Below are 13,086 nucleotides of genomic sequence, written 5' to 3'. Positions count from 1 at the left end.
ATTATATATTTTACTGTTTTATTAACATTTTAAGTATAATTTTATTTTATATTGTTTACCATCATATATTATATTATTTTATGCTGTTTTATATTATATGATTATATATATTTTACTTTTTAATAATATTTATGTTTTAAAACTGCACACACATTATCAATAACTGCACATACATTATCAATATTTTTGTCTCTGACAAAACACAATAATATAATTACTAAATTACTTTGTTGTAATTTATGAAGGAACACCATCTACAGCTCAATCTAGCAAAGACGGAACTCCTTATCTTTCCTGCCACTCCATCTCTACAGCATGACTTCTCCATCCAGTTAGGTTCATCAACAATTACCCCATCAACTTCAGCCAGAAATCTGGGTGTTATCTTTGACAACCAACTGACTTTTAAAGACCACATAGCTAAGACCGCTCGATCTTGCAGGTTTGCATTGTACAACATCAGAAAGATCAGGCCCTTCCTAACAGAGCATGCTACACAACTCCTCGTCCAGGCCCTGGTCATTTCCAGGCTGGACTACTGCAATGCTCTTTTAGCTGGTCTTCCAGCATGTACAACCAAGCCTCTACAAATGATTCAGAATGCAGCAGCACGACTGGTCTTCAATGAGCCCAAAAAGGCCCATGTTACTCCTCTCTTCATATCCCTGCACTGGCTACCGGTTACAGCACGCATCAAATTCAAGACACTGATGCTGGCATATAGGACAGCCACCGGATCATCACCTGCCTACCTCCATTCACTACTACACATCTACACTCCTTCCAGAAGACTGAGATCCTCTAGTGAAAGACGCCTCATTGTACCACCACAGAGAGGTATTAAATCACTGTCCAGAACATTCTCGTTCAATGTCCCTGCCTGGTGGAATGATCTTCCCACCCCTATCCGGAATGCAGACTCCTTAAGCTTTCAAACGACTGCTGAAAACCCATCTTTTTCGACACTATCTGACTCAATAAAAAAATAAATAAATAAATAAAAAATCCTCCCTTCTAGCCTGTTTTTCCCTCTCTTTCTTGATCTTCTCCTTCTAGCCTGCACTCTTCTAACAACGCCTGATATATGGTATTTTTGAACACTTCCTATGTTGATCTGCCTCCTTAGGATGAATCACTTGTTGTATTCCCAATTGTAAGTCGCTTTGGATAAAAGCGTCGGCTAAATGAATAAATGTAAATGTAAATGTAAATTTAATATATATAATATAGTTATAAATTTCTCCATTTCTAAATTATTAATAATTTTCTTTTTTTAAGAAACTACATTATGTCCAGTTTTGCCTTTTAGGTGCCCTATTTAGTACGCAATTCTTTAATTATTTATGTATGTATGTATTTATTTATTTTTGAAATTGTTGAGTGTACTTGTATAACTATTACGCAGACCCCCAAATTTTAGTACAGCAGACGCACCGCCTGTACGTACTGCGTCGACGCGCCTACGTCAACACGCACCGCCGGCGATGATTGGCTGGCGGGTAAATTTGAAACGCAACTCCTGTAGACGGTAACGTTAACAACATATCCGGGTAAACGTGGTTGAACACACTGGTACGGTACTGTTGTCCCTGGAGAAAATCTCTTTTCAAATTATAATTTTGAAAAACATCGTTTCACACACAAGGCTGGACGTCTACGCAAATCCGTAAGTTCAAATATCTGACGACTTGCTTTAATGAATGTTTGTTGTCTTTGTTACTAATGACCAGTCGATTATAAGACACATGCTAGTGTTTTACAGTATTTCTATTGTTCATCATTAATCATAACGTGATTTAAATGCGAAAGACATTTATTATCTACAATTTTAGCCTCATAATATCAGTAAAAACTAGTGTAATACTACTTTTAGAAGCATTACTATGGTGTTTTAGTGCATTTTTTTTGTTTTCTTTTTAAATAAGTTAATAATATTTAATTTCGTCACCTTTTTATGTACTCTTACTCTTAGATTTTTTTTATATTATTACTGCTTTTACTCATACTGTTGTTATTATTTTGAATGTTTTATTCAGGCACATATTAATATTCATTATTTGGCCACGCCCCCAACATTATACTAATACTAAAAAGCCACACAGTGTCCAGACAGTGGCATGTATGCTGGCAAGATATTAAAAATCATATTGCAACTTAATATAAGTTGCTGGGTCTCAGAACGATATAACTAGAAGCACTAAATAGCTACCTAGCTAGTTATTTGAACTGTTACACACACTTAAAATGTTTTTTCTGCGACACAGGAGGACATGGAGACTGCTGTGATCAATCTTCACGGCCTTTTTGAAAGCATGCGGGCACAAGTTGATGTTCTCACTGAAAGCATTGAGCCCCGTAAGTACTTTTTGTGGCTTGAAAATTTGAAATAAAATGCATACTGTACAAAATATTCACTGCCATTCTTTATCTCATTGACAGAGTTCATTCAGTTGGCTGTGAACTTTGAGGACAGTCGTCGTAAATGGTTGAGAGTCGAGCAGGAGCTGAATGCTTGTAAGGAGGTGCTCACCAAGGCTGAGACGGAGCGAGGAGCTCTGGAGGTCAAGCTCAAACATGCTCGCAACCAGGTAGATGTGGAGATCCGTCGCAGACAGAAAGCTGAGGCTGACTGTGCAAAACTGGTTTGTATGCCTCTTTTTGCATGTTTGCATGGTTGTGTTGTAGACCTGTTCTCTGAATTTCGGCTAAAACCAGATGTTTTCTCGTACTCCTGCAGGACCGTCAGATCCAGCTCATCCGGGAGTTGTTGGTGACTGAAGGCTCCAGTAACAGCATCCAGTTAAATGAAGAGCAGCGCTCAGCTCTGGCCTTTCTGAATGCCCGTTCACAGAATCCTGCAAACCTCAACACTAGCCGACGGTAAGAGAATGAACATCAAATCACATTATCGACCCTTTTTATTATGGATTTTTGACTAAACCTGGTTATTCTTTAAGAAATCCTTCAAGATTGGAATCATAAAAGATTAGATGAGGGGGTTTCAGTTTTATGCACTACCAGTCAAAAGTTTTTGGACAGTAAGATTTTTAATGTTTTTAAAAATCACTTATTTGATTCAAAATACAGCAAAAGCAGCAATATTGTGAAATAATTGTACTATTTAAAATAACTACTTTCTATTTGAATATATTTTAAAATGTAATTTATTCCTGTGAACAAAGCTACATTTTCAGCCTCATTACTCCAGTCTTCAGTGTCACATGATCCTTCAGAAATCATGCTGATATGCTGTTCAAGAAACATTTTTATTATTATTATCAATATTTAAAACAGTTGAGTACATTTTATTAGGATTCTTTGATGAATAGAAAGATCCAAAGATCAGCATTTACCTGAAATAAAAAGCTTTTGTAACATTATACACTATACCATTCAAAAGCTTTGAGTCAGATTTTATTTATTCTTTTGGGAAAGAAGTTATAGTAAATAATACTTTTATTTAGCAAGGATGCTTTAAATTTTTCAAAGGTGATGATGAAGTCATTTATGATGTTACAATAGATTTGTGTTTCAGATAAATGCTGTTCTTGTGAACTTTCTATTCATCAAAGAAACCTGAAAAAAATCTGCTCAACTGTTTTCAACATGATGATAAATAGTTTTTGAGCAGCAAAAAATATTACAATGATTTCTGAAGGATAATGTAACACTGAAGACTTGAGTAATGATGCTAAAAATTCAACATGCACTTTAAAATGTATTCAAATAGAAAACAGCTATTTTAAATAGTAAAATATTTGAACATGTACTTTTTTTTGCTGTACTTTGGATCAAATAAATGCAGGCTCAAATAAATGCAGGCTTGGTCTTGTCTTAGGGCAACTTCAGATGTTGACTGCTGATTGAAATGTTTCTTCTGCTTGCCTTCATCCCCCCCCCCCCCCACTCTCTTCTAGACTGACCACCATTGATGAATCAGCCTCTATCTTGTCAGACATCAGTTATGATAAAACTGATGATTCTTTGGTATGCCTTTTTCTTGAATACTAAAGCATTATACTGATATGTATCCCTGTCTCAAACCTGACAGGGAGAAAGTATAGCATTTAAATTTTTTTTTACAATTTTGTTAGGCTAGCTCATCTTTTATTTACCAGAGTTTTGTTGATGTGGTAATTTATTTCTGAACTTTTCTTTGAAAAAAAAGGACTGGGACTCTTCTGCGATCAGGACTGTTCGTCTCAAGAAACGGCAAAAGAGAGTAAGCTCCCCAAAAAACTATATTAACTCAGATTACATCCAAATTTCAGTCAGTACCTAATCATTTAATCTGTCTCCATGCAGCGCTCCTCCCGAAACCACACAGACGGCCCCCCTGCCGCTGCCAAGAGGTCTCGTTCCACCGGCCGAACCTCTGAGAAAGTAAGAGCGGCTTACATAAGCACAAGACTGACTGTCTAATACTAGTGAAAGACTCTTAAGTTTAAAGGCTCCCTGCAGGGCTTTGCTTTAGTCATTACGAGTAAAATGTTTCCACCAGTTCCTACGACCCATAGGAGTGTGAATATTGGGAAGTTTTGTCTTCTCTTGACATTGTGAGAACCAACAAGCTATTCCCTGGTTGATTTTGATGCGCTGTTAATGTCCAGTTAATACCTCTGTATTTTAGTTGAATGGGTAGTGAGTCAGAAATAGTTTGACAATTAATTCAAGTCACGTTTTCTCAGGGTAATGAGTCTCTGGTGGCTAAGACCACCGTGACGGTGCCCGCTGATGGCGGGCCCATTGAAGCTGTCACCACGGTGGAGGCTGTTCCTTACTGGACCCGAAGCCGCCGAAAAACTGGTAAGCTAAATTTATTATTGTCATTTGCAAAGGCGCACAGCGCAGAGCAAGAGAGTATTTGCATGAGTCATTGATTATGCGATTTTCTTATTGACCGAATAATAATGTGCAGGCTGCTGTTTTATAAATAAGCTCCACAGTGAGTCATGATATGAGGCTGCGGTATCATAAATATGCGTTGTTTTATTGAACAGGGTCAAAGATTAATTTTTTAAATAATTGAATACATGGTTTGTAGGACTCTGGGGTGTTTTAAATTGACCCCTTGTTGAGTCTCTTTATCATTGTTGTTTTTTTTTCTTTATGAGAGGGCTGTTTTGTATAGGATGTTTTTCATGATCATTTCTCACACCCTGAGCCTTTGCATTTCTGTTTAAGTATTCTGCAGTAGTGAGCACTGCTTCTCTCTCTGCTTTGTTCCTCAGCTGCTGTAGAGTGGGACACTGCTGACACCGACTCTGTTCAGTCTATGGATGTGTTCAAGCAGCCTAGTCAGCCCAATGGAGAGATCAAGGCAGAGCCCAGCACTCCCCAGGGCAACGGAGGTGTCCGTCTGCATGAGTTTGTCTCCAAAACGGTATGATGTGCTGCATACAAATCTTTTTAATCTCTCAAATCAATGCGCTTCTCCAAATGCATTGCTCTTAAGTCCCAACCAGAGGGTTGCTCACTCTTGGTTTTTGAAGTTATACAATTGTTAGTTCCATTTATAATTTGATTGCGCAAATCAGGGCTTTTCTAAAATGCGGGAAATGCAGTTGTTGTAAAGCTAATAAATAATTAAATGACATTTAAAGGGGATAGTTCATCCAAAAATAAAAAGTATAACACAAAGTATTCTCGTAGCTTCATAAAATTATGATTGGCTAAACTATCCCTTTAAGCAATGAGTGCTGATATAATAGTAACATTCATTGTTCACACCGATTCTATGATTTGCAAGATCGTAACCTATTTTTGTTATTATAGCAAAAAAAAAAAGCAAAGTAGAAATGTCCACATCAAATAAAGTTTTCAAAGCATGTAAAACTGCTAAAAACACAGTTTATATATGCCTGGCTCTTGTGATTTGTCTTAGGTGATCAAGCCGGAGTCTTGTGTGCCATGTGGTAAGAGGATCAAATTTGGGAAGATCTCCCTAAAGTGCAGGGACTGCCGTGTGGTGGCCCACCCCGAGTGCCGTGAGCGCTGCCCTCTTCCCTGCATTCCAACCATGACTGGGACTCCAGTAAAATCTGAGGAGGTGACAAATCTTTATGAAGCTTTATCATTTTTTCCTAATTTCTTTAAACATTTACCTTATTCATTGATTGCTTCTGGTGTCATTTTATTTATTTATTTATTTTTTTTTGTTCAACAGGGCATCCTAGCAAACTACGTCTCCTCCTCCTCTCCCATGATCCCTTCGCTAGTGGTGCACTGCGTTAATGAGATTGAGCAGAGAGGCCTACATGAGGTAACTCAATAAAGATGCCAAATTCTTAACAATACTAAACAAGACGAGTATGGTCTGAAAACCTGCATATTCCTTTGATAGACTGGTCTGTACCGAGTGTCTGGCTCCGATCGAGTGGTCAAGGAACTGAAAGAGAAGTTTCTGCGTGGGAAGACTGTTCCCCTACTCAGCAAGGTGGAAGATATCCATGCCATCACTGGGCTTCTTAAGGACTTCCTAAGGAACCTCAAAGAACCCCTGCTGACCTTCCGCCTCAACCGTGCCTTCATGGATGCAGCAGGTTAGTGTCGATGTATGAATAAGTGTTCAAAAATTGGGGCTTGTTGCATTATTTGATCAAAGCTACAGTAAAGACTAAAGGTTATGTTGTGAAAAATTATTACTATTTAATAAAACTTTTATTTTAATGTTTTAAAATGTAATTTATTCATGTGATGCAAAGCTGAATTTCAGCATCAAGACTTCAGTCTTATGTGTCATATCATCCTTCAGAAATCATTCTAATATTCTGATTTGCTGTAATTAAGACGGTTGTGCTGCTTAATATTTCTGTGAAAACCATTGGATTGACGTGAGGTTCTTTGATTAGAAAATGGAAAACGGTATTTATTTGAAATGGAAATCTTTTGTAACGTTACCAATGTCAACTTTTGCTTTTTCTTGTTTAGTTTAATATCACTACATTCAATAACTATTTAGTCTTTTCTCATAGAGCTGTCCGATGATGACAACAGCATTGCCTTGATGTATCAGAACATCAGTGATCTTCCACAGCCTAACAGAGACACTCTGGCCTTCCTCGTCATCCATTTGCAGAGGTAAACAGCACATATGCTCTCTAATTCTACAGAATGCTTTATTGCTGGTGCCACTTGCTGATAGTACTTAATTATAAAAACCAAATGTGTTTCTTACCAGATTACACTTGCATTTGTGATTATTAAAAGAATATTCCAAGTTTAAAGCAGCTTGAGCTGTCTAAAGACATCAGTGCCTTAAGAGATAGTTGTACTAGAGGGTGTAAAAGCGTAAATGTAAAAACTTTTAGGCATTACAAAAAAACTTTGCTTCAAGTATATTATACTTGCAGCTTGCAGCAATTATTATTACAGCTGCATAATTTTAATGTATTTATAATGCAGTAAATACCCTGTAGACATCCAACATCTTACAGTTAAGGGGGCAGTTCGCTCAAAAATGAAAATTCTGTCATTAATTCCTCGCCCTAATGTCTTTCCAAACCTGTAAAACCTATTAAGATATTTTTGTTGAAATCCAAGAGCTTTCTGACCCTGCATAGACTGCAATGCTACTGACACTTTTAAGACCCAGAAACATGGTAAATAGAGATGCACACTCGTGAATGTGCAGTGAAGACTGTCAAGGAAGAGAAGATATTGTTTGAAAAAAAAAAAAAAAAACTTAACTAAGAATTAAGTGTTCCCATAGCTTTATAACATTACGGTTGAACCACTGATGTCACATGGACTATTTTAACAATGTCCTTAATACCCTTCTGGGTCTTGAACATGTCAGTTGCGTTGCTGTCTGTGCAGGGTCAGAAAGCTCTCAGGCTTTCATCCAAAATATCTTAATTACCCTGTCATTCTAAACCCATCTTACGGGTTTAGAATGACAGGAGGATGAGTAACAAATGACAGAATTTTCATTTTTGGGTGATCTATCCCTTTAAACTGTATTTGACTAAACTGAATAAAATGGTTACACAATTGTTACCAGATATGTATGCCAATCAATCTTAGAAACTTTTTTTCTTTTCTCTAAATGTTTTGTATTTAAAGTCTTTCCATCACACATCCTTATGATTTATTGTGTTTCTCAGTTAAGTAAAACTATCAGTTCAGCATAATTTGGAGCAACATTCTTGGAAATTAAAGTCCCCATGAAATGTGACCCTGGACCACAAAACCAGTCATAAGGCTCAATAAATAAGCTTTCTATTGATGTATGTTTTGTTAGGATAGGACAATATTTGGCTGAGATACATCTATTTGAAAATCTGGAATCTGAGGGTGCAAAAAATCAAAATACTGAGAAAATCACCTTTAAAATTGTCCAAATTAAGTTCTTAATGCATATTACTAATCAAAAATTACATTTTGATAGGTTTACAGTAGGAATTTTACAAAAAATCTTCATAGAACATGATCTTTACTTAATTTCCTAATGATTTTTGACATAAAAGAAAAATCTATAATTTTGACCCATACAATGTATTTTTGGCTATTGCTACAAATATACCCCAGCGACTTAAGACTGGTTTTGTGGTCCAGGGTCACATATAAGTTGTTGTTGTTTTTGGCTTCTAGTATGAATATGTTAGCCTTAAGACTAACTATAAACTAGTGTGCAAAGACAAAATTCACATTTAGAAGATATTCAAAACTTAGTCTCTAACTTCCGCCAATATGGATCGACGATTTTAATGACATCACCCTGCACTTCAGCTTCTCATCAAACTTTGTCCAATCAAATGCTCTCTAGAATCTGAAGCGCCCTGTCCTATACACTAGAAATAGACACTGAAGCTGCGGCTGAAATCTGTCAGTTCACAGAATTAGCATTTTCTGTATGCTGAATGGCACAAAGTACACTATATAGGGAATAGAGAACGATTCAGACAGTGTAAATATGCTTTCCAGAAGGGCAAAGTAAGTCTGGTTTCACGCTGTCACACGAACCACTGCAGCACACACACAGTCTGATCCGGTCCATAGACATGATTGCACAGAGTAGGTCATATGCGTAAATCGACGTAAACCTCAAAACGTATCAGACTTATTTGAATTCCACACAGAATGCTATATCTTATAGTGATTATATGAGTTTGTGGCTGTCAAATGCAGCTTTACCAAGCTCAACAGCTCTGGCCCAAGCTTTGATATGAATTTTAAAGTTTTCCTGTTTCAGCTGAAATTACGTCAACGTATAGAATAATGCTGCATGTTTCAAAGCACTTCAGTGGACCTTTAAAACTTGTCACTTGTGTTGGCAGTTTTTAGGCTGTGAGATGTATTATTTTCATATAATGAGACTATTATATATCCATCATTTTCAGGGTGGCCCAGAGCAAAGTTACAAAGATGGACATAACCAATCTGGCTCGTGTGTTTGGGCCCACAATTGTGGGTCATGCCGTACCTGACCCAGAACCGATGACCATCCTGCAGGACACAAAACGTCAGCCAAAAGTAAGTAACCTTTTCCAGAAGTATACTTTTTAGTGTTTTGGCCTACAGTTTTTCACCAAGCACTTTCTTTTTTTCTTTTTTTCAGGTGGTTGAGCGTCTCCTGGGTCTGCCTGTGGAGTACTGGAGTCAGTTTATGATCAGCAACAATGACCATGCACACAATGATCACATGATCATCGAGAACGCCAATGTCCACGCAACTCCTGATCAGAAAAGTATGAATTTCACAGATTAACCAAAAACAACCCGACTATTTCGTCATTGTATTAAAACATGCTTATTTTTTTGTCCTGTAGCGAGTATGTTTGGACCCCTTACGACTCCTGACCAGCAGATGAACAAGACCCCATCGTCCAGCTCTCTCTCCCAGCGCATGAAGAATGCAACTCTCAATGCTATCACTCCAAAGTATGTTTGAATCCTGTCATGTTCTGCCAGTATTGTTGTCTGAGTAGAAGTGAACTAACCATTATGAACATCCCTCCTGTTTTTAGGTTTTCGAGCAGGAGCAGAGCTGCGGTCAGCGCCTCTCGCCAGGGGCACTTCTTCGCTTCACCTCTCCTAAAGTAGCCCTGAAGCTCCTCAAGGCTAAGAGGTTTTCTTTTCTTTGGGAAACAGCTGCAATATTTTACAGTATCCTACTTGCATATTTTATATCTGGTTTGTCCCTCATTTTTAACCATATTAACGCTACTCTTTTTTTTTTTTCTCTGTCGAGTTTTCTAGCAACATTTGTATTTTAGTCGCCTTTAAATGTTTTAATGTACTGTTAACATTCTCAGAACCAAAGCGATGGGCTATTATAAGCACTTCCATCAATCCCTCAAACCTCATTCTGCATCAGTTTGGGAGTTCTTTATCAAGAAACCTGAACTTGATTGTAGCGCCTAAAACAAAAAAAGGTTATGCTGTATGCAAGATTTGTATGTAGTATAATCTGAAGCCGTAACCTTGTTTATTGCTTGTATATTTTAATTGTGTGTTTTACAAAAAGACAGGCAAAATCTCAATCTCGTAGAGGGTTTAAGGCCGTAGTGACTATCAGGTTTTTCTATGTAGAGTGTAAACTGTGTTTTTTAACACGGTCAAGCTTAGATTTCACAGCCAGTAGGTTTAATACAGAATTTGTTAAAATGATGCTGCTGATGTTAAATGTACTTTTGAATCTTCTTGAGATTTGTCAGAAAATTGAGTATCCTATGCAATTTGTATGCGAAAACACTATTGGTTGTTTTGATTGGGCATTTTGTCTTTCAGCTTCATAATTGCTTTTGATCATAAGTGAACATGGCCAGGATTTGTTCGGATTTTCACTATGGCATTGAATTGTTTATGCAGTTTTGACTCAATTTGTTATTTTATACCATATTTAAAGTAGAAACAAAAAAGTGCCCTCTGAGAATTGACTGATTTTGAAGGATCTAGTGTACCTCATCTAATTCACAAAAGATTATACTGATTAGTCGTTCTTTACTGTATACAATTGGTCATTTTCATTTCAGTGGTGCGTTGTTTCTGGACCAGTAGTTGTGCAGCACTGAACTGTCAAGCTTTCATTGTTTTAAAAGGGCAATTGTTTACTGTCAAACACTGTTGATTTATCAACTCCAGTTGCTTTTCACTTTGAGTGGTGTGATATTTTGTAAGACTTGTGCTGTTTGTAAAATACATTCATTTATTGCAAGTCCTTCGTGTCTGTCTTTCAACACATTGCATTGGGGTTTAAAGTTGGACTGAAAGTGGTGAGACCTAAATGTTCTCATTTAAAATACAATACAAAATCACTGAAGCACAAATTTTGTCAGAATATGAGACTGGAAATTAATAGAAAAAGAAGTACGGATAGATTTCTCAAGTCCTTGTGGGTTACAACTGTCAAGTAACTGATCCAGAAATGAGAACATCTATATAGTTGTTGTGTTTTTTTTGTTTTTTTTTAGTTAAGGAATGGTTTACTCAAATGGAAGTTTGCTTAAAATTCACTTGCGTTCAAGTCATCCAAGATGTAGGTGTTTTTTTTTTGTTGTTGTTTTTCCCCCCTCCAAATCTGTTTTGATGAAGAAATTTAGCATATTTACTCACCAATGGATTCTCTGCAGTGAATGGGTGCCGTCAGAATTAGTTTAAACATCACAATAATTCACAAGTAATCCACAAGATTCCAGTCCATTAAGATAATGAAAAGCATAAAGCTGTGTTTGTAAAAAAATTTATCAACATACTTTAACCTCAAGCTATTGTTTATAGACTACAATAATAGTTAATACTGCTTTCTTCAGCAAAAAAAATGTTTCATCTGAATCAGGAGTGAAATATGCAAAGATCAAGCACTGTTTACAAGTGCTTAAGTTAATATTTCTGAACAAATACAAGTAAAAAAAAATTAAATCTCTTTTTGTTCACTGAACATGCATTTATTTGATCCAAAATACAGTGAAAAATTTTTACTATTAAAGATAACACTTTTCTATTTGAATATATTTTAAAATGTCATTTATTCATGTGATTTAAAGCTCAATTTTCAGCGTCATCACTCTAGTATTTAGTGTCACATGATTCTTCAAAACTTATTGTAATATCAAGACAACTGTTTAAGAAACTTATCAATATTTAAAACAGTTCAGTATATTATTTTAGGATTCTTTGAATAGAAAGACCTAAAGATCAGCATTTATCTGAAATAAAAAGCTTTTGTTACATTACACACTACACCATTCAAAAGCTTGGCGTCAGGGAAAGAAATGATAGAAATTAAAACTTTTATTTAGCAAGGATGCTTTAAATGTATCAATCGTGATGATAAAGACATTTATAATGTTACAAAAGATTTCTATTTCAGATAAACGCTGTTCTTCTGAACTTTCTATTCATCAAACCAACCTGAAAAAATTCTACTCGGCTGTTTTTATTTTTATTTTTTGACCAGCAAATCAGAATATTAGAATGATTTCTGATCATGTGACTGGAGTAATGATGCTAAAAATTCAGCTTTAAAATCACAGGAATAAATTAGATTTTAAAATGTCTTCAGATAGGAAAAAGGTATTTCAAATAGTACAAATATTTAAACATTTTACTGTTTTTTTTTTCTTGTACTTTAGATCAAATAAATGCAGGCTTGGTGAGCAGAAGAGACGTTTAAAAAAAAAACAAAAAAACATTAAAAATCTTACTGTTCAGAAACTTTTGACTGGTAGTGTATGTGGGTGGATTTTGATTTTGAAAACATGACTTTTCCACTGGAGGAAGTGTTGTTACACATTATAGCTAGAAGCACCTGGTTTAAAATTAAAATGCCTTAATTATGTATTTGTTATAAAAACTCAGCTTTTCGTTTCACAAGTATTGATGGACTGGAGTCGTGTTGTGGATTATTGTGACGTTTATATCAGCTCTTTGGACTCTCATTCTGACGAAACCCATTCACTGCAGAGGACCTATTGGTGAGCAAGTGATGTAATGCTAAATTTCTCCAAATCTGTTCTGTAGAAACAAACACATTTTCATTGTTGATGGCCTGAGGATGAGTCAATTTTCAGCAGACTGCTCACACTATTGTGTCTATGTATCCAGCCATTTACAAGAGCGCTTGTGCTCATTTGTGACCCTGGA

At 36.2% G+C, this 13,086-nt stretch overlaps 1 protein-coding gene across 1 annotated transcript; it reads left to right on the top strand.

The window, feature by feature from the left end:
• The first annotated feature begins 1,535 nt into the window (after positions 1–1,535).
• racgap1 (Rac GTPase activating protein 1) lies at positions 1,536–12,954 on the top strand. Its single transcript, XM_073822908.1, has 17 exons — positions 1,536–1,666; positions 2,265–2,355; positions 2,440–2,642; positions 2,738–2,880; positions 3,918–3,987; positions 4,169–4,222; positions 4,306–4,383; positions 4,689–4,806; positions 5,232–5,383; positions 5,885–6,049; positions 6,167–6,262; positions 6,344–6,542; positions 6,975–7,080; positions 9,342–9,474; positions 9,560–9,689; positions 9,771–9,882; positions 9,969–12,954. Exons 2-17 carry the CDS (start codon positions 2,271–2,273, stop codon positions 10,042–10,044), a joined length of 1,920 nt encoding a protein of 639 aa, XP_073679009.1. The 5' UTR covers positions 1,536–1,666; positions 2,265–2,270; the 3' UTR covers positions 10,045–12,954.
• The last annotated feature ends 132 nt before the right edge of the window (positions 12,955–13,086 follow it).

The sequence above is a fragment of the Garra rufa genome, chromosome 18 (genome assembly GCF_049309525.1).
Source record: "Garra rufa chromosome 18, GarRuf1.0, whole genome shotgun sequence".
NCBI classification, from domain to species: domain Eukaryota; kingdom Metazoa; phylum Chordata; class Actinopteri; order Cypriniformes; family Cyprinidae; genus Garra; species Garra rufa.
The sequence above is the reverse complement of the archived record's forward strand: the minus strand, read 5'-3'. Positions and strand labels throughout refer to the sequence as shown.

What these genes read in the sequence shown, in the direction of transcription:
- racgap1 (XM_073822908.1), top strand. Translation starts at nt 2,271, where the DNA reads ATGGAGACTGCTGTGATCAATCTTCACGGCCTTTTTGAAAGCATGCGG. An exon ending in AGGCTGACTGTGCAAAACTG is followed by an intron (nt 2,643 to 2,737) that starts GTTTGTATGCCT and finishes GTACTCCTGCAG; the next exon opens with GACCGTCAGATCCAGCTCAT. An exon ending in TCAAGAAACGGCAAAAGAGA is followed by an intron (nt 4,223 to 4,305) that starts GTAAGCTCCCCA and finishes GTCTCCATGCAG; the next exon opens with CGCTCCTCCCGAAACCACAC.